The sequence below is a fragment of the Hemicordylus capensis genome, chromosome 7 (assembly GCF_027244095.1).
Source record: "Hemicordylus capensis ecotype Gifberg chromosome 7, rHemCap1.1.pri, whole genome shotgun sequence".
In the NCBI taxonomy this organism is placed as follows: domain Eukaryota; kingdom Metazoa; phylum Chordata; class Lepidosauria; order Squamata; family Cordylidae; genus Hemicordylus; species Hemicordylus capensis.
Window position 1 is genome coordinate 5,986,160 of NC_069663.1, and position 23,227 is coordinate 6,009,386.

Sequence of the window (23,227 nt, forward strand, 5' to 3'; positions counted from 1 at the left end):
ATTATAATCTATTGGATTGTCCCATAATTTCCGCCAGAATTGCACTGTTTCTTCTTTATTTGGCGTTTCTACGTTTCTTGCAGTTTCTCCTTCTATGCTTTGGTAGAAACGTCTCTGATTCAACTGGAATTGGAGATTCTGCCTGTGTTGTGTAATTCTGGCTTCATATCTGCTAATCTTCTTTGACACTGCTGTTATTTTCTGCTTTATTATTTCCAGGACTTCTCTCATTTTCCTTGAATCTAGGTGGTATTTTTGGATCAGATACTGTTTAGTGTTTTCATTCTTCAGCTTCTTGTCAAGCATATCTTTCAATTTACTAGCATCTGATCTAAGCCTGGAGATTTTATTTTCTAATCAAATCTTCCATTTAGGTGATGTACTGCTTTCTTTTTTTACAGGTCCACTGATCTTCTATCCGAGCTCTTGTGTTGTTATTGTTGCTGCACTGAACAGGAGTTGGTTTGTTTCTTGCAAATTATTGGTTGTTATTTCTGCAAGTGCAGCATTGACATCTTTTAATGCCTGAGCAAGTTGTTTTTTGGCAACTGTTTTTAGAGCGGGAAGTCGAACCCTGGTGGTTGTTTGCTTCATGTGCTCAGTTATTTTTTGCTTTAGTTCTTCTTGCTTTCCTGTTAAACGGCATTTGGGTTTTTGAGGTGAAGGCAAAGGGGAGGTTGCCTGGTTTTAATTTTAAAACAGTTCAGCAACGGTGATATCCTCTATTTCCAACACCTCCTCCATCTGCGCCTGAGCAACTGCTTCAGTTGGTGGTAATTCTTCTTCCATATCTTGAGCCTGTGTTGCTCTTTGCAGTTCTTCCAGCTCAACTCCTGTGAATACTTTATTTCTTATTCTGAATCTTCTCTGGTCTGCTAGCCTTTGTTCTGTTATTTCTGTATCTGGATGCTTCTCTTTCCAAATTTGGTACATTCTTTTTAAATAACCTCTTCTAGTTGGACTAGACTTGTAATAGCAGATCATTATTTCCTTCTTGGCATTTTTTGTATATATTTTTTTGGTTAAGCGACGTTTCTTCCAGTAGCTTTGCTGTCTCCAGCCCTGGTTGCTCAACTGAAGATCCTGAGTCCTGTAGCCCACTTGCCACCAGATGTCCAGGGACTATAGCACCTGGCGCGGTCCTTGTTGACCCGGGCGATGACCAATCCGGTATAGATTTATTAAAGTTACGTCTCACCATATTGTTGATGGGAGAGGCACTCTTTGTCTGGATCCTCTGGTGAGACCTGTCTTGTAATAATAATAATAATTATTATTTTTAATAATTAAAAATAATAATGATGATATTATTATTATTATTATTATTATTATTATTATTATTATTAACATTTATATCCTGCTCTTCCTCCAAGGAGCCCAAAGCAGTTTACTACATACTTAAGTTTCTCTTCCCAACAACCCTGTGAAGTAGGTTAGGCTGAGGGAGAAGCGACTGGCCCAGAGTCACCCAGCTAGTATCATGGCTGAATGGGGATTTGAACTCAAGTCTCCCCGGTCCTAGTCCAGCACTCTAACCACTACACCACGCTGGCTCTTCCGATAGCCTTTGAAGTACCCCTAGGGGTACTTGTACCCCCTGTTGGGAACCCCAATCTATCTCAATATTGTCTATTCTGTCTGGCAGTGGCACTCCAGAGTTTTAGGCAAGAGTTTCCCCCAGCTCTCCCTGTAGATGCCAGGGATTGAACCTGGGACCTTCAGCATCTTTAAGCAGATACTCTACCACTGAAATACAGCCCCATCCCTAACACAGTCCAAGGGACAATAAAATGCTCCTTTAGGGAATAATGTTTGAAAACTGCTTGCAGAAGGTTCCACATTCCCTCCCTGGCAGCATCTCCAAGACAGGACAAGATTTTTTTTTTATTTTTAGGACAAGATTTTAGGACAAAATTTTTTATTTTATTTTTTAGGACAAGATTTTTTTATTGAACCAACAAACTACGAAAGCATATGAAACCCTTGCCTGTAAACTTGGAAAAGCTGCTGCCAGTCTGTGTAGACAATACTGAGCTAGATGGACCAAGGGCCTGACTCAATATAGAGCAGCTTCTGATGTTCTGAAGTTCCTATATTCACAGTGAAGTCCTAAGTGTTTTGAAACGGAGGGGGGAAATATTTAAAACTGAAAACCTGGACATTTTTGATGGAACTGTGAGTCTGGATTTGCTTAAAATGGCAAGAAGGTGGTGGACAGTAGGAAGGCAGGAAGGCAGTCTAAATAAATATCATAGGATTTGTCTTACACATAGTCTTACACAATGCTTGCTTGTGGTAAAACTTGTTTTTGTTTTTTAAAAAGCATGTGGTTTCTGCATAGAATAAATGTGTGGTTTTTTCCCCTGGGGAAGAGCATGAGCAATACCCTGCTAACTAGGCAAAGAGGCACCTTTTACCGTGGTGATTCTCTTTATTTAGCAGGGGGAGAGTAACTGGCCCTATCCATCCCCAGCACAGCATCCCTCCAGTGACTTTTGCTGGTGTCTATCTTATGTTTCTTTTTAGATTGTTAGCCCTTCGGGGACAGGGATCCATCTTATTTAGTTATTTATTATTCCTCTGTGTAAACCACCCTGAGCCATTTTTGAAAGGGTAGTATAAAAATCAAATGAATGAATGAATGAATGAAATCTTACTTGCAATCTGAATAGGGGGAGGCGGTCCACAATTCTGAAAATGATGCTAATGCACCAAACTGGCCACGTGGGAAGCTTCGGGGCAGAGAGTGTCCAAGGCAGGCGCGTTCTTAAATTCTTCTTAAATTTGGATTCCCACAAGTTGTTTGAGAAGGAGAGCTGGTCTTGCGGTACTAAGCATCATCATCATCATCATCATCATTTATTCAACTAGCACTTTGCAGAGTTGTAATAAAGGCCTTGGGAAAGATATTTAGATGCCATGAAGTGTCTATACCTACAGAGATTAGAATAGTTTGGACAATTGTTTTCCCCGTGACACTCTGTGGATGCAAAAGCTGGATTTTTAAGAAGCAAGATAGAAAAAGTATTGACACTTTTGAACTTTGGTGCTAGAGAAGACTTTTGAGGATACCATGGACAGCCAGGAAAATAAACAAATGGATCACAGAACAAACCAATCCAGAATTTTCACTCAAGGCAGAAATGACCAGACTCAAACTATCATACTTTGGACATATTATGCGAAAACCCAGCTCCCTTGAGAAGTCCATAATGCTGGGGAAAGCTGAAGGCAAGAGAAGAAAATGGCCAGCAGCAAGGTGGATGGACCTGATCACGACAGCAATGGATGCACCACTGAGAGACCTTAAAGGCCAAGTTGAGGACAGATCATCCTGGAGAGAATCTATATATGTGGTCGCTAAGAGTCGACACAGACTTGACAGCACTTAATCAATCAATCAATCAATCAATCAGGGAGAGAGAGGGGGATATGTCTCCATCATCTCTCTAGGAGGAAACAAAGAAGATTGACTCACCACAGGAGGTACCTGAGGAGTCAAAGCAGGGTTCATAGAGTAGAGGCAAGCAGGGACAGGTGAGGAGACCCTGACTAGCTCCCTCTGATCCCAATGCCCCTAGTTGCCATTAGGTTAGTTGGTGCAAAAGGTCAATGCACTGGAACTCCATCTCCAACACGTATAGACAATAGTGAGCTAAGCAGACCAATGGTCCGGCTTGGTATAAGACAGCTTCCTATGTTCCTATGTACAACTCCCATAGAATCACAGGATCATAGAATGTCAGAGTTGGAAGGTACCTTAGAGGTCTTCAGTCCCCTACTCCGTGCAGGAAACTGCTACAGCAGCTTGGACAGATGCCTGTCCAGCCTCTGTTTGAAAACCTCCAGCAAAGGAAAGCCTACCACTGCATGAGGGAGACTGCTTCGCTGTCGAACAGCTCTTACAATTAAGAAATTCTTCCTAATGCCTAGCCTAAATCTGCTTCCTTGCCATTTCAACCCATGGATTCTAGTAGCCCAGCCCAAAGGAGCAACAGAGAACCAGTCTGTTCCTTCTTCTATAAGGCCATGGTGGCCAGGGATGTTGTAGTTCAGAATCATCTGGAGACCCAAATATGAGGACCCCTGACCTTCGAATGATGAGTTAGTGTTCTAGCATACAGTCGAGATGTGCAACGAAACCAGACCACACCCTTGTGCAGCAACTATAATGTGCCAAGGGAAGGCAGGTAGTTTGCGTAAGAGAAAACACACTCAGAATTTATCATTTCTACAGTCCTTTTTAGTGCTTCACAATGGATATCACATTGCTCCTCTTCCGTTTCTGTTGTGAAATGTCATGATGCATCTCTTGAACTCCTCCCTCCTCCTTCCATGATCTTCTGGGTATTTGAAGACCATCTTTCCAGGCCTTCACAACTCTGGTCCTGCCCCCAGTAGAAACATAGGAAGTTGCCTTATACCAAGTCAGACCCTGGGTCCGCCTGGCTCAGAACTTTCTGGCACAATATTGTCTATTCTGACTGGAAGCAGCTCTCCAAGGTCACAGGCAGCTTTTCTCTGTTGCCCCCGAGGACTGGATTAGAAATTGGATTAGAAATTCCATGGGTTGAAATTGCAAGGAAGCAGATTTAGGAGACGACAGGGATCAAACCTGGGACCTTCTGCGAGCAAAGCAGATGCAATTCCAGCTCCGTGATTTCCAGCTCTCTGCTCTTAACTGATCGGGGTGGGGGTGGGGGCCAGTTCTCTCCTGCGTCTGCTTCCCTCTTCACTGTTCTAGCTATGTTTCTCAGGAAGACAGTTCCCAGAAGCAGTTTAACCCAGGCTGCTCGTCTGCAGCGCAGGCATCCCTATGGATCACAGTGCTGCTGGCCCGCCTAACCCCACTTTGAAGCCTGGCCTTTAGACAAAGTTTAGGGTGTGAGCGTGTCCTTTACCCCGGCACTGGGATCAGATGGGTGCTCAGGCTGCTTGTTGCCTGAGTGCACACAGAGATGGGTGCCTAGAGCGCCCGTCTCAGAGGAGAGGAGAGCTGGTCTTGTGGTAGCAAGCGTGTCTTCCCCCCTTAGCTGAGCAGTGTCTGCCTTGGTTTCATTTCAATGGGAGATTAGACGTGTGAGCACTATAAGAGATTCCCCATCAGGGGATGGAGCCGCTCTGGGAAGAGCATCTAGGTTCCAGGTTCCCTCCCTGGCAGCATCTCCAAGATAGGACTGAGAGAGATTCCTGCCTGCAACCTTGGAGAAGCTGCTGCCAGTCTGTGTAGGCAATACTGAGCTAGATGGACCAATGGTCTGACTGGCAGCTTCCTATGTTCCTATCCCCCAATGCACCACGCTCGACACACTATGCATTGTGGGATATCCAAAGGTTGGGATGTGTCATCCCAGCCTCCAAAGATCCACACTGCTGGGAGCAGTGAGGATCATGTGAGCGCATGGTAGTATACCTGAAGAAAAGCAGAAGAATCATCTGGGGGGGAAATTAGTTGGACTCTGCCTACCCCACTGCCCGCCCTCCGCATCCCAGGACTATCATGTGAATAGCCTCAGGGTCTTACTCCTAGTCAGCTCTAATTCCAGCTTTAGCGCCAACTTTAAACTCTTCCTCCAGCTTTCACTAACTTTCTGCTGCAGGCGAGCCTCCTTTTATTCTCTTCCCCCCCTCCAATTTTCCGAAACTAACCGATTTAAAATTTACTGCATGTTATGCTTTAATAGAAAATTATTACAAAATGATGTATAGATGGTATCTGACACCCCAAAAATTGGCATTAATGTATAAAAATGTATCAAACAAATGTTGGAAGTGTGGACAGTCTGAAGGCACTTTTTTTCCTATGTGGTGGAGCTGTGGGAAGGCTAAAGCATATTGGGAGATGATATATAATGAGTAAAAGAAAATATTTAAAATGACATTTCCTAAGAGGCCAGAATCCTTCCTGCTGGGAATAATAGAAGGTGCAATTTCTACAACTAATTCAACGCTTTTTATGTACGCTTCGGCGGCGGCTAGAATTATATATGCACAGAAATGGAAGAGTAATGAAGTGCCTTCAAAAGAAGATTGGCTGATAAAATTTTTGGAATATGCGGAGATGGCAAAACTTACAACACTAATAAGAGACCAAAATTTGGAATGCTTCAAGAAGGTTGGAAACCATTCTTGTTGTATCTAAAGAACTATTTTCCTACTATGGACTTTACAGCAGGGTTTGAAATTTAGTAAAAAAACCTGCAGGTTGGATAGATTAGCTGTGTTTGTAAGGATTTAAATTTATGTTTTGAACTATTATTATAGCAAGGGTGAACTTTATAGCTGATGATTCACGAAGAGATGTGTGCGGGAAGTCCACTTTTGTCTATTCGTAATAAATGACATATTAATATTGTTAAAAATAATAAAAATTGAATTTGGGGAAAAAACCAAACCAACCAACCAATCAAAATTAATGCGAGCTCCCCCCATTAAAAAAACAAAACCAAACCAATCCAATCCAACCCTCTCCTCCCTCCAAAAACCAAACAGCAGGACTCTTTCCCCAACCAGACCAAACTGTCAAAGGGGAGCTGTGAACTCTTGATCCCTGCCAGCTTCTTATTACAGAGCACAGGAAGGAAGCAAATACGCATTCAAAACAGAAATGTGAAGAGCACAAGAGGAGGTCAAGGCCTTGTTCCTGCACAAATGGCATTTCATACTTGGCAGGACTTTTTAATCACTGGAATGGAATCACATGTCATATTTGGCTGTATTGGAGGCAGTCAGTGATGGTTTGTAAGCTTGCCAGGCCTTGCCAAGGCTGTGCTTTCCGGGCACTCGATTGGAAGGTGCAGCTTGCTCCCAGGATCCTGTGCTCAGCAAACCTCATTGGCGGCAAACCTCAAGTGGGCTCCTCTGGAGTGATCCAAGCCAATTGTCTGAGTGAGTGCTTCCAAGCAAGAGGCATTTGCATGGACCTGTAGCAGTGTAGCAGCGTCTCCCTCAGCCAAGAGGTGAGCTTGGGAGTCTGTGGGCACAAACGCTCCAAGGGAGACGAGAAGAAAAGAGGAACTCAGACACGATGGTATGGTTTTGAACAAAAGGGGCAACTTTATTAATATACTTAAATAGGTTACAAGTCGTCACTTAACTTTCTAACTAAAGGAAACAAAACAGGACAGAATGGAGTAGGCAAAAAAACTTTCCATCTTGGCCAATCTGTTGGAAAGCCAAAAATTCCTACTCGGCCCCCAAGAGGGCGACCAGCAAAGCCCATTCTGTCCCTGGGAGGGAGGGGGAGGGAGGGAGGGAAGGGAGGAAGCCCAGGGTCACACGGAACAAGGGAATAGCAGGGCAAACAAAATTGGGGGGAGTCCCAGCCAGCCCCCACCCACCCCACCGCTCCTTGCAGGCATGTTCACTTGGTCTCCTCTTCTGGGGCGGATCGACTCCTCCAGCCTCCCAGCAGCAGCACATGCCTGCAAGAAGCACAAAGCAGCGTCAGTGGGGTTGCCCTGCTCCTCCTCCCTTTCCACTCCGGCAGCCCAGCAAGCGGGGATCGGGCAGTGGGGTGGGGGTTGATGGGGGGGGCAAGCCAGAGAATTCGGGCTCCCCACTGTGCAGCCACAGCATGGAGCAGGAGGGAGAGGAGGATTCTCTGGCCTGCCACCGGGCAGCTCCAGGGGGCGCTACTGGGGCTGCAGGGGGGCCCCAGAGTCTCCCAGGCTCCTCTGCTGCTGCACCGATTTGGGAGGAAGGAGGAGGGAGCGGAGGGGGGAGTGAGGCGTGGCTGCGGGAGTGGAGGGGGGGAGGAGCACACCCTTGGCAGGGGAGGGGGCGGATGCCTGGATGGGGCTTCCCCTGCCAGGGGAAGCCAGGCCTCTGGGGAAGGGGAGAAAGGTGGAAGGAGGAGGGGGCGCTCCTTGGCCAGCTGGTGGGAATGGAGGGAGGCGGTGACCTTGCCCTCCTGCTGGGGCCACACAGCCTCCCCGGACCCAAGGGAAGCCCAAGAATGGTTCCAAAGGGCCACTTGGGGGCAGGGTGGTCCTGTAGCCTCCTCCCACAGCCTGCCAGCAGAAGCAAGGGGAGGGGCTTCTGCACCCCAGAGGCGGGGCTTCCTTGGGCCAGGGGAGTGGAGCCTGCTACCCCCTCACTCCTCAGACAGAACTGCACTTCCCTGCTGGATGTCTTCTTGTGGACAGATCATGTGTCCACGCGGTTGGAGGAGGTCTTCTGGGAGGCCCCTGCGCTGCACGGTCTTTCCTGAACCTCCCTTCAGCTGCTGATCTTCAAGGGGAGAGCACGGGGCTGTTGTTCCTGGAAAGAGAGGAGGACATTGGTTCAGAGATGGGGGGTCTTCTCACACTCTCCCCCATGACACCACCAAGCACCAGGGACTCCTGGCAGAATATTTGTGTCCTCATTTCCCAGAGGGAAGAGAGATCTTTCCTCTTTCCCTTTGGCTACTGGTACAACCAGACACAAGGGCCGAAGATGGCATTCCAACACGAGGGAGGGTTGCCCAGATTCCTGCCCACCCTTCCTGCAGCCCAGGCCCCCTCCCTAACCATTGGGGCCCCTTCAAGTGAAGCCCTGTATTGGTCTACTCACCAGTCGGTCAGGTGGAGAGATCACCGTACTCTGGCGGGTGTCTCTTCTTCTTACAGCCCGCCCACAAGCGCCGAACGGCAGCCCGCAGCCCGTGCCGGGAGTGGAGGGAAAAGGCCTTCTTCACGATCTTCTCTGTCTTGCAGGCAACTCTCCCGACCTCGGGGTCATGGTCGCCAAGCAAGCTCTCCAGCGCTGGAGGGATGAAGGAGAAGGTTCAGAAATGGCATGAAGAGATCACCCCACCCTTGGCCAAGCCCCACCATTTCCACACCAAGAGGGCGCAAGTCCTGACTCTTTCTCCCCTGCACTCTGGGAAAGCCTACTGCTGAGCATCCCTGAGGATGCAAGCGGGACCTTCCATTTGAGGGGACAGGTGGCCCATTCCAGCTCTGTGGTCCCTAAATCTAGGCCTCTCCCCTCACAGAAACTTCCCCTTCCCACCCAGAAACCGGCACTTACCAGCATGGAAGGTCTCTATGTTCCCTTCAGTGAGGATGCTGCCCTTTTTGTGGACCAGGTGACCTAAAAAACAAGGGTGGAAGGAAATGGGACCACAGTTCAGGACACTGTGCATGGACAACCCGATCATTCAGGAGAGGAAGTCCTCCCCTCTCTGCTCCCTCTGGGACTGACAATTTGAGCCATTCCTCCAGGGACTCTTATGTCACCTTGGGTGGAAATTAAGCCAAGAGACCTCGCTAACACGCACTGGGCCAGTCCTCCTGGGGAGGGAACAGCTCCTGCCCCTCCACACCCTTCTGGCAGTGCCTTCCAAGAGAATGAACCTTTGCCCACCAAGACGACCCACTAAGGGAGACCCAAAAGTCTTGTTTCGCTTACCGATCAGCAGGGCAGCCGTTCTCCTCACTGAAGGCTGCTCGCTGCGGAAGAAGCCCAGGATCTTGGTGGCCTCCATCTCCACGGCGTCTTCTGTGCCGAGCTGCCGAATCTGGGATCAAGAGCAAAGACAAATCCCGAGTGAGCAAAGCATCGCCCAAAGGTCCTTGAGCCATTTGAGCCGAGGGACGGACAGGGAGGGGCTGCCCTTACCAGACGCTTGGCGATCTTGTGGAGCAGCTCCTGCAGGCTGTAAGAGTCCCGCGCCAGCAGCTTGCCCTCCAGGTGCCATAGGAGGGCTTCCGCCAGGAGGCTCAGATTGTCCTTCGCAGCCTGCCAAAAGAAAGACCGGAATGGGAGTGAAAAATCCTCCCAAGGGATTCCAAGAAACCTCTTAGGGGGCTTCAAGGAGTAGGGCCTGGATAGGCCAAACCACAGCGGGACAGCTCGTGAATTCACCATCCCGTGAGGCTAACTCTGGGGTCTGCCACTGGGCAGCTGGACTTGGGGAAGCCTAAACACCTTCGTAGGGGTGGCAGGAAGAAGTGGGCTCTCACCTGTACTACCTCCAGGTCCTCATCCTCCACATGCATCAGCACCGCGATGAGGGTCGTGATGTTCTCCTCTGTACCCTCATGATGATGGTGGCAGTGCTGCAGGAGATCCAGGTGGGTCCTCATGGCTGCCCTTCGGATCTTAGCCTCCTCCTACAAAGAAGAACAGGGCTTGTTATTAGGGAGGAATTCCTCACCTTCATCACCATGCAGAAGAGCTTGCATGGGTCTCTAGGGGGTGTCTGGTTTCCCTTCTCCAACCCGTTCGGAACCTGCAGGTTGGCCGGCCCTCATAGAGCCAGGCGGAGGGCTGGCATGTAAGTACTCACGTGGTGGAAGAGAGGGCGGCACAGGGCAGCCAGGGCAGCATTCACCGTGGCCTGGTGTTCTGATGGACAGTGCCTCAGCCGCTCCATGAAGGCCAGGACCCCCAAAGTGGCTTCCAGACTGGAGGTCCTGAGCCCTCCCAGGATCCCAGCACTAAAATCCTGGGGTTTCTTCGCCTAGGGAGGGAAAAGGTGGATCCTTGAGAACACATGCTAGTCTACCCCCTGCTAAATGGACCACATAGCTGTCCATGTTTGATGCCGCTTGGCTTCCATCCAAGAGGGGTGAGAAGGCGGCATTGGAGCACGTGGGGAATCAGGGCTCCCACTGAGAGATGCATTCCCTTAAGGATTTCTCCTTCATCCTGTGGCAAGGGTTCCACAGGCTGAATCCTCCCAACTGGAAAAATCTTCCTGTCACACCTGGGGATGCCTAGGAGCACCAGCCTCAGGAAGGGCTCCCCAAAGAGAGGAGTCTCCATGTCTAGGGATGCTCCATGCCCAGGGATGTCACTCACTGCCTTCAGCTTTCCATAAATGTGGAGAAGACCCCTTTCGCTCAGGTAGCAGATGTTCTGGCTGGGGTGGACTAGCCACGCTACCAGGAGCATCCAGGTCTTCTCTAAGGCAGCAAAGTCTTGGTCTTTCAGGAGCAGCTAAAAGAGGGAAAGGAGCAGAAGACCCATCAGCCCCTGGGGCCAAACCCTCCTCTCAGGGAAGCCCACCTGAGGAAAATGCTTCTCACCTCCACAAAGAAGGCCACCTCTGCGAGGGAATGCTCTTCTGGATCTTTATCGAGGCTGAAGAGGGAAGCCAGGTATGCCTTCAGCCTGGCCACTGTGGAGGATGGTGTCTGGAGGAGAGCCCTGCAACACACAAAGGCCCCTGCTGAGTCCTGGGCGGGAGGCCCAGAAAGAGCAGACCTGACCCAAACCACCCCAGCCCCCAGGCCTCCTGAGGAATCTCCTATTCACTCCTACTTACCTCACCAAGAGGGCCACACCCTGGAGGCAGCTCTGCGGAGAGCACAGGGATTCCCAGCAGGTCTTCTCCGGGGTCACCTGTGCCACCCTCTCCAGCAGGGTTCGGACAATCTGCGCGGTCTCCCTGCAGAGAAGAGAAGGTTGCTGTCACACCATGTCAAGGGTGGAGGCAGTGGACAAGGGAGGGACTCCTTGCGGGGTGGCGTAGTATCAAGGGTGGAGGGACTGAGTTGGACCAGGGAGGGAGACCACAGAGGTGAAGTGACTTTATCCACAGCTGGCTTTTTAACACTGCAGATGCATTTTAAGGCTCTCTGCAGAGCCAAGAGGGCTGCAAATTCTGGGCTCTCCTCTGTGTAGCTGAGGGAGGGGACCTCCGTGCCAGAGTCACCCCAACAGGCCAGAAATGCTGCTCACCCATCAGAGTGGGACATGGGAGAAATGACCCTAGCCTGTCCTCCCAGAGTGCTGGAAGGAAGACTTGCTGGCCCCGCTTTCCCCACCGCCATGACTTACTCAGGAGGCAGGTCATGGCTGTCTCGGTTCCCGACTCCCTCGGTGGTGTTCTGCAGGCCGGTGAGGATCTTGTTGACCAGGCCCACCAGGAGTTCGGGGAACCTTTCCTCCACCTCACTGGCATACTCCACGCTCCGGATGACGTCCCAAATCTTCTTTGTTGCTCTCCCCTGCGAAGAAGAGGAGGGTCAGGCCTCAGCACACAGTCCGAGGGACGGTTATGGGTCAGGAGAATCCCCAGGGCCAGGCCAGTGCCATGGGTGTCTGCACCCACATCTGGGCCTGAAGGGTGCTGCCTCTGGCTCAGGGTGCATGAGGTCAACTGCAAGGGAAAGACATCCACAAGGGGAAAAGGGAAGTCCCCACCTCCCGTGTGAACAGTGACTGCCATCCAAGCCGCCATCCTGTGTAGTGCAGGAAAGGAGGGGCAGAGGGGTGGAGTCAAGTCACCCTTGGTTTGCGCCCCTTACCTCTCCCAGATGGACCGAGGAGAACCAATCTGGGGCCAGCTGTCCTCTTCTTTCCTCTTCGCCGATGTTCCTGAGAGAGGAGAGGAGAGAGAAAAGCTTCTCAAAGAACTGTCCTGTTGGAGATGGCAGCCAGCTGAAGAAGAACACGGGCACCCAAAGAGATGCTAAGCAAAGATCTCGCCTCCTTTGGGAGGTGGCTGGCAGGGGAACTTCATCAGGCCAGAGATCTCCCAAGTCCAGCCTTTCATTCCCCACTGAGAAGCCCTGGGAAGTGTTCAAAGGGGGCATCGAGACAGGAGCCCTCCCCTGCTCCTTCTCCCCAACACCCGCTCATGCCAACAGCATGGGAGTCTCAGAGCTCCCTCTGCTAACAGCCAGCAATAGACTTGCTGGTGTCTCTCTTGCACCGGCTGCCAATAGGCCTTCTTGGGTGAACTCCCCCTCCAGATTTCTCAGGGAGCAGGTAGGAGGAAACATCCCTCTATGGGGCTCAGACATGGGGGATCTGCCCCTGTCCCCTGCAGCCTTCTGCTGACTACGCTAAAATCCCCCCAGCTCCCTACTGGCTCCTCAGCTGAGACGAGGGTACCTACCTGGCCGAACTGGGTGTCAGCGGAGAGTCCCACACCTCGTCCTCGATGCTGCTGATGTCATGCATCGTGTCATCCTCATCCATCGAGGAGCACTGGGGAGGAGAGAGAAGAGAAACGGGAGTGTTCTGGGGCTTGCATTGACCTTGCGAGGCTTCTGAGAGGAACCAAGCCCAAGGGACGGTTTGGAAGACATCCGGCTCTAAAATAAGACCTGCCTCTTGGTAGAAAAGGCATTTGGCATCTCAGCCCAGAAGAGCCTTTCACCACATTTTTGCCCCCTTTCCAATGCCTCAGCTGCATTTCCTCCCATCCCACCAATCACAATCCCTCCCATCCTGCAGCATCTAGAACTAGAACCATTCCATGTTCTGTCTCCTGCTGGGGAACAGGGCACACACACACACACACACACACACACACACACACACACACACACACACACACACACACACAACCTAGAGCCCGTTCACATGAAAAAATGGATGATGAAATCAATCAGTTCTGACCTCCGCGGAGGACGAGTCTTCCACCGTGTAGGTGTTCTTCATCATCTTCTTGATGAGCCACTTCTTTGGCTTCGGGACTCTGAGAGGAGAAAGGAGAGACATGGCATAAGAACAGCAATGCGTGCCCCGTGGATCAAGTGAAAGACACGTGTAGCCCAGAACCCAAGAGTGGACAGCCAGATGCCTATTTAGTTGTTTGTGAACCACTTGAGATCTGGTTACATGTGGCATTAAAGTGTGTTTATTCAGAGAGAGAGAGAGAGATCTCGAGATTCGGAGGTTCCTTGGCTGTCATGGGTTATAATCTTCAACTGGATTCTCCTCCATGAACATGTCTAATCAACCAAGGTTCCCAGGGAAGGTGATCCGCCTCTATGATCCCTGGAGCGGCCCTTCAGCTGAGAAAGGTACCTGGGGGAACTGGTGGCATAGTCCTCTTCCGACCCCTCTTCCTCCATGCTGGCATGTGGAGTCTCGGCCCCCGGGAAGGAAGAACTCTGTGAAGGAGAGAAGGGGGAGAAATGGTTGCTCTGGCCCTCACATTGAGCTTCCTAGGCTTCAGCAGGGAAAAGGCCAGCCTGGAACCTTCCAGAGGTCATCACCGGGTGAGCTGAACGCAGGAAGTGGGCCGGAAGGGGATCGTCCCGTTCTGGACACAACTCTTCCCGCTTTCCTGATTTTCAACTTTCTTAAAAACCACTTTGGAGCCCAGGCGTGCTGGCTGGAGGCGGGCGGGAGAGATGGCAAAAGAGCTCTTCTCTCGTGCCCGCCTTCCTCGCAATGAGGTCGGTTGGGCTGATTTCAGGCCTTCGCGCACTCATGCAAATGGCAGAGGGGAAAGGCATCAACTCCCCCCACCCCAAGACATGCTGCGCTCCCTCACTGAGCTGGGGCCCTGATGGCTCTGGTGACTGGAAAAGACCACTTCCAGTCCACTTCATGCTTTCAGTCGGCTCCTTAGTGAGGACACTAAAGGCACGTGCAAAAACATGCCAAAACTGGGTCTCCTTTCCTCTTTCTTTCCCATTTCTTTCCCCTTTTTCATTTAGTTCATTTCTCATTGGTTTGGTTTAGTTTGCTTATTGTTTTGTATTTTTATTCATTCTTCATTTATTTGTCACTGTTTTTCAATGGTTGCCATTAAAGCAACAGGATGCTCCACCTTTAACTGTGAGATCTCGACCAGAAGTCAAGGCCATAGCCACCATCTCCTTGCGGCCATCTTCTTTAATCCTATCACCCCCACCGTGCCACCATTGTGATGCAGTGTTGTTTAGGGCATGGCTGTCCCTTTACCATAGCTTTAAGCAAACAACTGTCAGAAGATGGCCGCCCACCCGGCAGCATCAAAACTGGGGCTATTCCACATGCTCTCTACTCCTGGGCAACACGGGGGACCCACACGCCCAACCCACAGTTCTTCCGAGGGAGGGACTGGATGTTGAGGCTTCCTGACCTCTCCAAGGGATGGCTCTTGGTCAGCGGCGGTGTTTTGCAGCCTCCTCAACACGGTGCTTGGCCTCTGGACGCTAAGAAAAGAAAGAAAGAAGACACATGAGATCAGAACACGAGTGCTTAGAAAGAGCTCTGCTTGATGAGATGAATGAGGCATGCAGCCCAACACCCTGTTTCCAGGAGTGGACAGCCAGATGCCTGCAGGAAGCCCATGGGCTGGGCATGGAGACACCTGCCTCTATGGAAACAACCCTCCATGCTGCTCGGAGCTTCTGTCCACCCTTGGCTTCTTGCTAAACTAACCACCTCCACCCCCCAAAAAATTGCATGGGCTCCTAAGGAAGGTCCTCTACTTCCATGAGCGATGGAGCTGCCCCTCCAGGTGAGAAAAGAGTACCTCAGGGAACTGACAAAGCTCTCCACGTCCAGCTCCTGATCCCTAGTGTTGTCTTCTGGGATCTTGGCCTCTTGGATGTCAGGACTCTGCATATGAGACAAAGGTTTCCAATGAGTGTACTCACTCTGATCTTCCTAGGGCCTAGGATTCGTAGGGAGTTTTCCCCCTGACATTTTCTTTGAGTTCATTTTTATTTCTTTAAATTATTTTGATTTTTTTTTAAGACAAAAAAACCTTATTAAAAAGAAACCATGTGTTCTAATTCTAACTGTGGTGGGAGTGCCAGGGAACAGCCACCACATGCTTGTGGCCATTTGGTTTCATCCTATGTCCAACCATGAACCTCCATTGTGATATGATCTACTGTGGTCAGCAAACTGGCCACCATCCTTCAAAAGGGCCATCAGAATCAGTTGGCTGCACTCTGCAGCTCTAGTCCAAAGACAGCATGACAGGTAGGTCTGTGAAATCTCTTTCTTTCCCTCCCCAAAACCAGCCATTAACAGAAACATCACTGCATGGGAGCTCCAGAATGGAATGCTAACTGCTTGTTGTCATTTCTTGTCATTTCTTCTGCATTCCTTTCATGGGGAATGGAAACCAAGAGGAACGGGACCCACTGGCATCAATAGTTTGGCCCAGAGAGTCTTCTTGATCCCACCCCTTCATGTCCTCTTCTCTCCTCTCCCCAAGAAACAGGGTTAGCTCAGCCTTTCCAAAGGGAGAGACAAGGTGGGCCCCTGAGTCCGGAGTGAGGGCCATCCCTCCTGCTGTGGGCTGTTTTTCCCTGAGGGGACCAGGATTGTCTCTCCAGAAATGCCTCTTCAGTCAAGAGACCTGGAGGATCTCTGCCAGGAAGACCCTCTCCTCTCCTGACCCGTCCTGGCCCCCCAGAGACACCTCCCATGACTCCCCATTGCCCCCTGCCCAGCCCCAAGACCCTTCAGCCACTTGCCCTGTTTGCCCTCCCTCCTGCTGGTCCTCCTGGTCGGCCATCCAAGCAGCAGGCAAGCTGCTTTTCTCCCGGGCGCCTCTCAGCTGATCGGCGGCTGGGCGGGGCTTCCAGGGAGGCCTCCGTGTAGGCCTCCGTGAAGCCTGAATTCGAGTAGGCTGGCCAGCCCCAGGAAGAAGGCTGGCAGTCAGAGTGGCCACTCCAGTTCTCTGCAGCAGACCCTCTTCTTCCCAGGCCAGACAGCTCAGCCGTGGCCAGGTAGAATGTGGATTCCTTTTGGTGGTCACACCCCGCCCCCCGCCCCCTATATCCAGGTAGGGATCTGCTTGCCATAGGGCTTGGATGGGGGGTGGGGAGACCGAGAAGTCTCTGAATATTTCATTGAAGACTGATTGGAAAATTGGCTGGCTTAAAAAAACCTCTAAAAAGTCCTATAAGTGGCTTGTTTCATGGCAGGAAATTACAAAAACTTCTGGAACAAATTTATTCATTCATTCATTCATCAATACACTTCTGTTCAAGTTGTTTTGCAACCCAGGTCTGAGTGAGAACAGACATGAGTGAGAACTGTGACGCATGTGTTGTGCTTTTATATTTTTCCCCCTTAGGGTCAATCTGGCCCACATGTGAATGCAGCACCTCCATTCCAGAGGAGATGTGTGTTAAAGGGCTTTCAAAGCCTCTTGTGAAAAACCTCCTGGAATCAAACTGGACTGAATTGGTTCAGAATTCTGAGAAAACAAACATAGGCTCACCCTGCATGGTTGAAAGTCTCCTTTGCTAATCTGCAGCAAGGGGCCCATCTTAATAATTAGTGTTTCTAGTGTGTTCTAGGCATTAAAAGTAGCACAAAGATATAGTATTCAATGTATATCACTATATATTGTGAAGTGTGTGTGTATTCAGTGAAATGTATTTCTTGGCAGCATACATATTTTGAAATATCAGACTTAAATCCTTGCAAGCCGGGGGTGTGTGGAAGCCCTGGACTTGGGGGGGGGGGCATTTTAAAATCTCTTCTCAGGGCCCACTCCAACCTTGCTACGCCCCTGAGCGCATTTGGGTCCGTTCTTAGAGCTCTACTTCGAAAACGGAGCACAATGCAGAGAGCTTCATGATTGAAAAGGGAGCTGCATCTGCTGTCCACAGAGCCACCACCGGGTATTACTTGCTGGCAGACTGGAAGTCGCTTAGATGAACTTCAAGCTCAAATCCTTGGTTTTGTAAATACACCACATGAAAAAGGAATTTTTGACTTGGAAATAGTTGTGCCTGAAAGGTATCCATTTGAGCCTCCAAAGATGCACTTCCTGACTCCATTTAAAAAAGGTTTTACTCCCATATAATTCTTCTCTTCTCATTTGCTCAATTTTGTACATCTGTTTTTTGTATGTTTTGAATGAGGACAGAAATGTGAGAATAAAAGCCCCCTGCTTACGGGGCAAAGAGGCACCTTTTTCTCTTTGTAAACCGCCCCGAGGCATTTTTGGAAGGGCGGAATAGAAATTGAATTATTATTATTATTATTATTATTATTAAAAAATTTCTCGGCGGGGGGGCCCATTTAAGAATCTTGTCTCAGGGCCCACTCCAACCTAGTTACGCCCCTGCTTCTACACAATGTATGAAGACGTCGTTTTTGACTGTCTACCCTGCAACTCTTGCCAGTCAGCGGCACTGGATCCATCCCAGATCCAGGCTGGCAGGGGGACAGAAAACCTTCCCTACACAAAAGTTCAAGAAGAAACTCTACCTCCTCGGGGAACTGATGGCATGTGCGTCTTCCAGGATCTCGTTCCCAGTGTTGACCGTCTGAATCCTGGAGCTGTCCGAGAATGACTTCTGTGGATGAGAATGGAGAGAGGAATGGGTGCTCTGGGGCCCACTTGACCTTTCCAGGGCATCTGGGGTCCAAACATCAACCCTCCTTCAAGAGGTCCTTCTTAACAGAGGAGCTTAAAGCAGGAGGTGGCTCCTTAGCACCTCAAAACCGTGTCTACCAACGTGTAACTGGGCTCAGAGAGGAACCAAACCCAAGAATCTACTGAACCTCAGAAACCAGCTTTCTGCCCATTCCTGGGCAGTCGGGAGAGATCATGGGTATTACACAACATTTGGAGTGGCAGGATCCCGAAGAAGAGTCAGGCCTCCTGCTACATGGGACACTGTGGTTTCTTGAATGGTGCCTTTAATTAAGGAAAGCCTAGCTAAGTTCTTCTCTTTGCTGGGCAGAGCTCTTGGCCACTTGATGCTGCAGACCCGTGTTTTGAGGCCCTTTTCAAAGACACCAGAAAGGGGGCCATGTGGAGCCAAGAAGTGGCAGGGGGGAAAGAGTGCACCATCTACCCCAAAGAAGACTTTCCCACTCTAGTTCCCCTCCAGACTGCTCCCTTCCTGGATGTGTTTTCTGCTTGGTAGTCCAGAACAAAATCAAAGTCTAGAACCCTGGGGGAGGGAGTGATTTGGGGCAGGAGAGCGGAATGAAGGAGCCAGGTTGGAAGATAGGTAGACACACCCCTCTTCCCTCCCAGCACTTCCCATCCCAAAAGTTCCCATGATGCTTCCTCCATAGCGAGGGTCTCCAACCTTTGCCTGAGTCACTTGTAGTTGAGCCCGGATTGTCACTCATCCCACCCACCCAATTCACTGCGACTACCACTGCAAATATCAAGGCATATGGCTTTTCCAGACAAGTTCTCAAAGCATCCCTTCAACTTGCTAAGACTGGATCTCTACCACACGCCCTCTATTCTAGCTCGAAATGGGGTCTCTCCCACCCCCTCCCAGCGCTGCCATGTACAGACTGGGTTTTCATCCCTTACCAGTGACCATTTGCTCGTTTTGGCCACGGAGCACTCTTCATATATCTCCTGTGGCTGGAAGTCACTGAGATGGGAAAAGGACAAAAGACACAAGTGAGTGAGTGTTTTAAAGGAACCCAGAGTAGTCAGTTTCCAGTAGTGGGCAGGGGTGAAGGCAAGAACCCTCCAAGCTCCTTGCAACATAAAGGTTACTTTCTTTATTTTATTTTATTATATTTTATTTTATTTTATTATTTATATACCCTCCCCGCTCTCCACAACATAAAGAGCTAGCTTCCTTCCTTCCTTCCTTCCTTCCTTCCTTCCTTTCTTTCTTTCTTTCTTTCTTTCTTTCTTTCTTTCTTTCTTTCTTTCTTTCTTTCTTTCTTTCTTTCTTTCCTGATTCATTCATTCATTGGATTTATATATATTTTTATACTGCCTAATTTAAAAACCTCTAAAACAGCTCAGCTCCCTTGGTTGGGGTTTGGAGAGCGGCTACTGGTCAGAGTAGAGCAATGGTCTGACTCAGCATCACCTGTTCCGAGGGGCTGCCACGACCCCCTCCTCTGCCCCCCAGAGGGGCTTCCACTGTTCCCCTCCCAGTTGCTCCCTTTGCCCTGCAACCACTCAAGGAGGCACCAGCAGATCCAGCCCTGAAGGAGCAGCCAGCCACAACCTGACTCTAGTCTCCTTCTCCCGCTCTGGGTGGCTGCAGGGCTCACCTGGAATCCAGGGCCTGAGAAATAGTGGGCCAGGCACACCAGCCCATGGAGCCCCACAGCCCTTCAGTCCTCAGAGAGCAGACTAGGGAACCGATCCCCCCACCCCACCCATCCTCATTTAAAACCCTAGGGAGCAAAATGTGCACAAGAACCCTCCCTGGCCTCCTGTGCCTGAACCCCTGGATCCTCTCCCAGAACCCAGCTAGCTCAGACGGATCGGCTCTTCTCCTTTGAAACTCCCTTTACCTGCCCCTGCTCTCATTCCTTTCTGTCTTCCCCACATTCCAATAGTAAGAACTTAGACTGGGTGCCTCTTGCAAACTGGGACCTCTTGGGGGTTGGGCTTATTAATGTTGGGGTCATGACTTCTATGGCAGAGTATTCAGCAGCTATTTCACTCCCATTACAGCAGAAGTCAACAGGGTCTCCGGGGCAAAAGCTTGTCCATGATAAGCAGGGAGATTCACACAAGGTTAAACTAATCTGCTTTATTCAGAAGAAGATGCTGAGAGGAAAAGACCTCTATCTGACTTCTGGCTACGTGTTGGTCAGAGAGAGACCTGTCGTGGTCATCAGGGTTACTGGTGCCAAAGGCCGATGGCATCTGGAGCTGGATCTCCAACAATGAAACCCTGGCAGGGGCCATGTTTCTTGAAAGGATCACAAGTGGTCTTGAAATCCAAGGTGGCATAAATAAAGAATGGTCCCAGATAACCCAGGAGGAGCAGGAGGACGTACCTGAGAGGAGCCACAGGAGTTGCCTCATCAAGGCTGCCCACACCGCGGAGTGAGGGGCATCCTTCTCCCATGTCCTGTCAAGGAGAGAGGAGAGCAGGAGTGAGGATGGGCTGGGCCAGCTCACACCCACCGGGGTCATTCCTAAGCAGCCAGTGGGGACTCCCACCCTAGATTTCTCATCAAACCGCTTTGAGAACTTGGGTGGTCTTTCCCCCACATTGGACCTCTTTGGGGCAGGATGGTGAACCCTCCCTCTAAACCCCGTGACGGAGGCCATGTTCAGCGCTCCCACATGGCCCCAAATGGACAAAATTTGGCGTGAGCCGCAGGGGAGACAGGTTGCTCTCCCCCTGCTAAATATCAGAGTATGACCACTTTGAAGGGGTCTCTTGGCTCAGTTAGCTGAACTCCCTGGGCCCCGTGGTTGGCATGGGGCACCACCAGCCAGCAGGGTTGCCAACTCTCTCACTAATCCTGCTCCTGTGACTTCAGCAGAAGGCTGGCATGCAGATATCAAGCTGGTGATACATTTCCCATCTCTTTGGGCTAAGCTGGTCAAGCTTTTGCTCAGAGCAGAGGAGCCTGGCCACATCAAGAGGGGGCAATTCCCATCTTCCATAGAACCTGTGACTCCCCCTTGGCAGAAATGGCCCTTTCGGTCCTCCCTCCATCCCCCTTCTCAACATTTCATTTCTTTTACTGAAGAATGACCAGTGTTGTTTTCTTCACTCCCTCATATGGCCATCCTGCCCCTCTGAAGGGGGAAGCTGCAAGGATCTCGGAGAGACCAGGAACCCCTTCCCTTCCTCTGTGCAGGTGGCTCCACTCTGCAGTTCCTCTCTGGATGAGATCCTGGAGGAGGGAGGGGGCTGACGGGGCTCTGACCCATCGATGGGGGGCTGCTACTCCATGAAGACCCCGTGAAGATGGTCTGGGCCAGTCCCTTCCTGCACTACAAGGTCAGCCCAGAGGGGCCAGGACAGTCTCACTTCCTAAATGTCTCCACCTTGACCCAAATCCAACCCCTGGGGGTCTCCCCATCCCCACCCCCTTCATCAAGAGGGGGCAATTCCCATCCTCCACATAAGTGCCACTTGGCAGATCTTGCCATTTCTATCTTCCCTCCATCCTCCTCCACAACATTTCATTTCTTTTATATCCTACTTTTAGTTTAAAAATATCAAAGAGGCTTACAAGCAATAAAACTTGTATTATTTCATTCTAAGCTACTGAGGAAGAAGCCTTTCAAAAGAAGGTCATCATCACCATCAATCCAAAGAGGGAGGGAGGGAGGGAGGGATCTAGGGAGGGAGAGTGCCTCTCCGCAGGGGTGTTGCTGGAGACTTAAAATGTTCCCGAGCCTGATCCCTTTTATTTATTTATTTATTTATTTATTTATTCATTTATTTATTTATTTCATTTATATACCGCCCTTCCGAAATGGCTCAGGGCGGTTTACAATTAAAACAGGAAACATTAAAAACAATTAAAACAGAGATGCAAATATAAATACCAATTTAAAACTACTTAAAAAACAATTAAACTATCAAAACAATTAAAACACTGAAAACCAGGTATTAAAACAATTAAAACTGATTAAAAACCCTGAAAGGCCAGGCTCTCTTGAAGGACAGTAAAGAATCAAGATTACAAATTTCCGCTGGGAGTGCATTCCACAGTCCAGGAGCAGCTACAGAGAAGGCCCGCCTTTGAGTCGTCACCAAACGAACCGGTGGTAACCGGAGACGGACTTCTGCAGATGACCTTAACGTGCGGTGGGGATCATGTAAAAGAAGGCGCTCTCTAAGATATCTTGAACCCAAGCCGTTCAGAGCTTTAAAGGTAATAACCAGAACTTTGTATTTTGCCCGGAAAAAAATTGGCAGCCAGTGTAACTGTTTTAAAACAGGCTTTTGAGCATCCAATCCAGGCATTTCCAGCTCCCAAGAATGACGAATATTTTTTTAAAGCCACCTAATGGCTGCACAGGAGATGGCAATGGTCAACCCCTCCTGTATTCTAGCAAAGATAACCACAGGGCTCTGTGGGCACCAGGAGTCGACACTGACCAACAGCACAATCTTTCCTCTCCTTTAATATGGCCATCCTGCCCCACTGAAGGGGGAAGCTGCAGGGATCTCGGAGAGGCCAGGAGGTCCTTCCCTTCCTCTGTGCAGGTGGCTCCACTCTGCACTTCCTCTCTGGATGAGGTCCTGGAGGAGGGAGGGGGCTGACAAAGCTCTGACCCATCGAAGGGGGGCTGCTGCTCCATAAAGACCCTGTGAAGATGGGCTGGGCCAGTCCCTTCCTGCCCACCAGGGTCAGCCCAAAGGGGCCAGGACAGTCTCACTTCCTAAATGTCTCCACCTTGACCCAAATCCAACCCCTGGGGGTCTCCCGCCACCCCCTTCAACAAGAGGGGGCAATTCCCATCCTCTACAGAACCGGCAACTCCCACTTGGCAGAATTCGCCATTTCTATCCTCCTTCCTCCCCCCCCCCACATTCCATTAAATTGATATCTTCCTTTTAATTTAAAAATAATGAAGTGGCTAACAAACAATAGAACTCATATAATCCCATGCAAAGCTACAGAGGAAGAAGCCTTCCAAAAAATGGAGGTCATCACCATCTATCCAAAGAGGAAGAGAGAGGGGGAGCCTCGCTGCAGGGGTGTTGCTGGATGCTGAAAGTGCTCCCGAGTTTGGGCTCTTTTCACCATCCATTCCAGTCATGCTCAAATACCAAGAATGACCAGTGTTATGTTCTTCAAGTCCCTCATATGGCCATCCTGCCCATCTGAAGGGGGAAGCTGCAGG

At 50.1% G+C, this 23,227-nt stretch overlaps 2 protein-coding genes across 3 annotated transcripts in view; one reads left to right on the forward strand and one right to left on the reverse strand.

Annotated features, from left to right (window-relative positions):
- LOC128332675 (uncharacterized) overlaps positions 1-23,227 on the forward strand; it is a 216,859-nt gene that overhangs the window by 130,302 nt on the left and 63,330 nt on the right. The gene's annotated exons all lie outside the window — the stretch shown is intronic.
- LOC128332677 (uncharacterized) lies at positions 7,034-10,921 on the reverse strand. 2 transcript variants are annotated; one of them, XM_053267267.1, is made up of 8 exons: positions 10,792-10,921; positions 10,277-10,450; positions 9,951-10,100; positions 9,607-9,726; positions 9,397-9,505; positions 9,016-9,078; positions 8,557-8,748; positions 7,034-8,262 (listed from the first exon to the last, which is right to left on the reverse strand). In XM_053267267.1, the coding sequence occupies exons 1-7, from the start codon at positions 10,882-10,884 to the stop codon at positions 8,564-8,566; spliced, it is 894 nt and encodes a 297-aa protein (XP_053123242.1). In that variant the 5' UTR covers positions 10,885-10,921; the 3' UTR covers positions 7,034-8,262; positions 8,557-8,563. The 2 variants fall into 2 exon arrangements, with proteins under 2 accessions (XP_053123242.1, XP_053123243.1); XM_053267268.1 differs by lacking the exon at positions 9,607-9,726.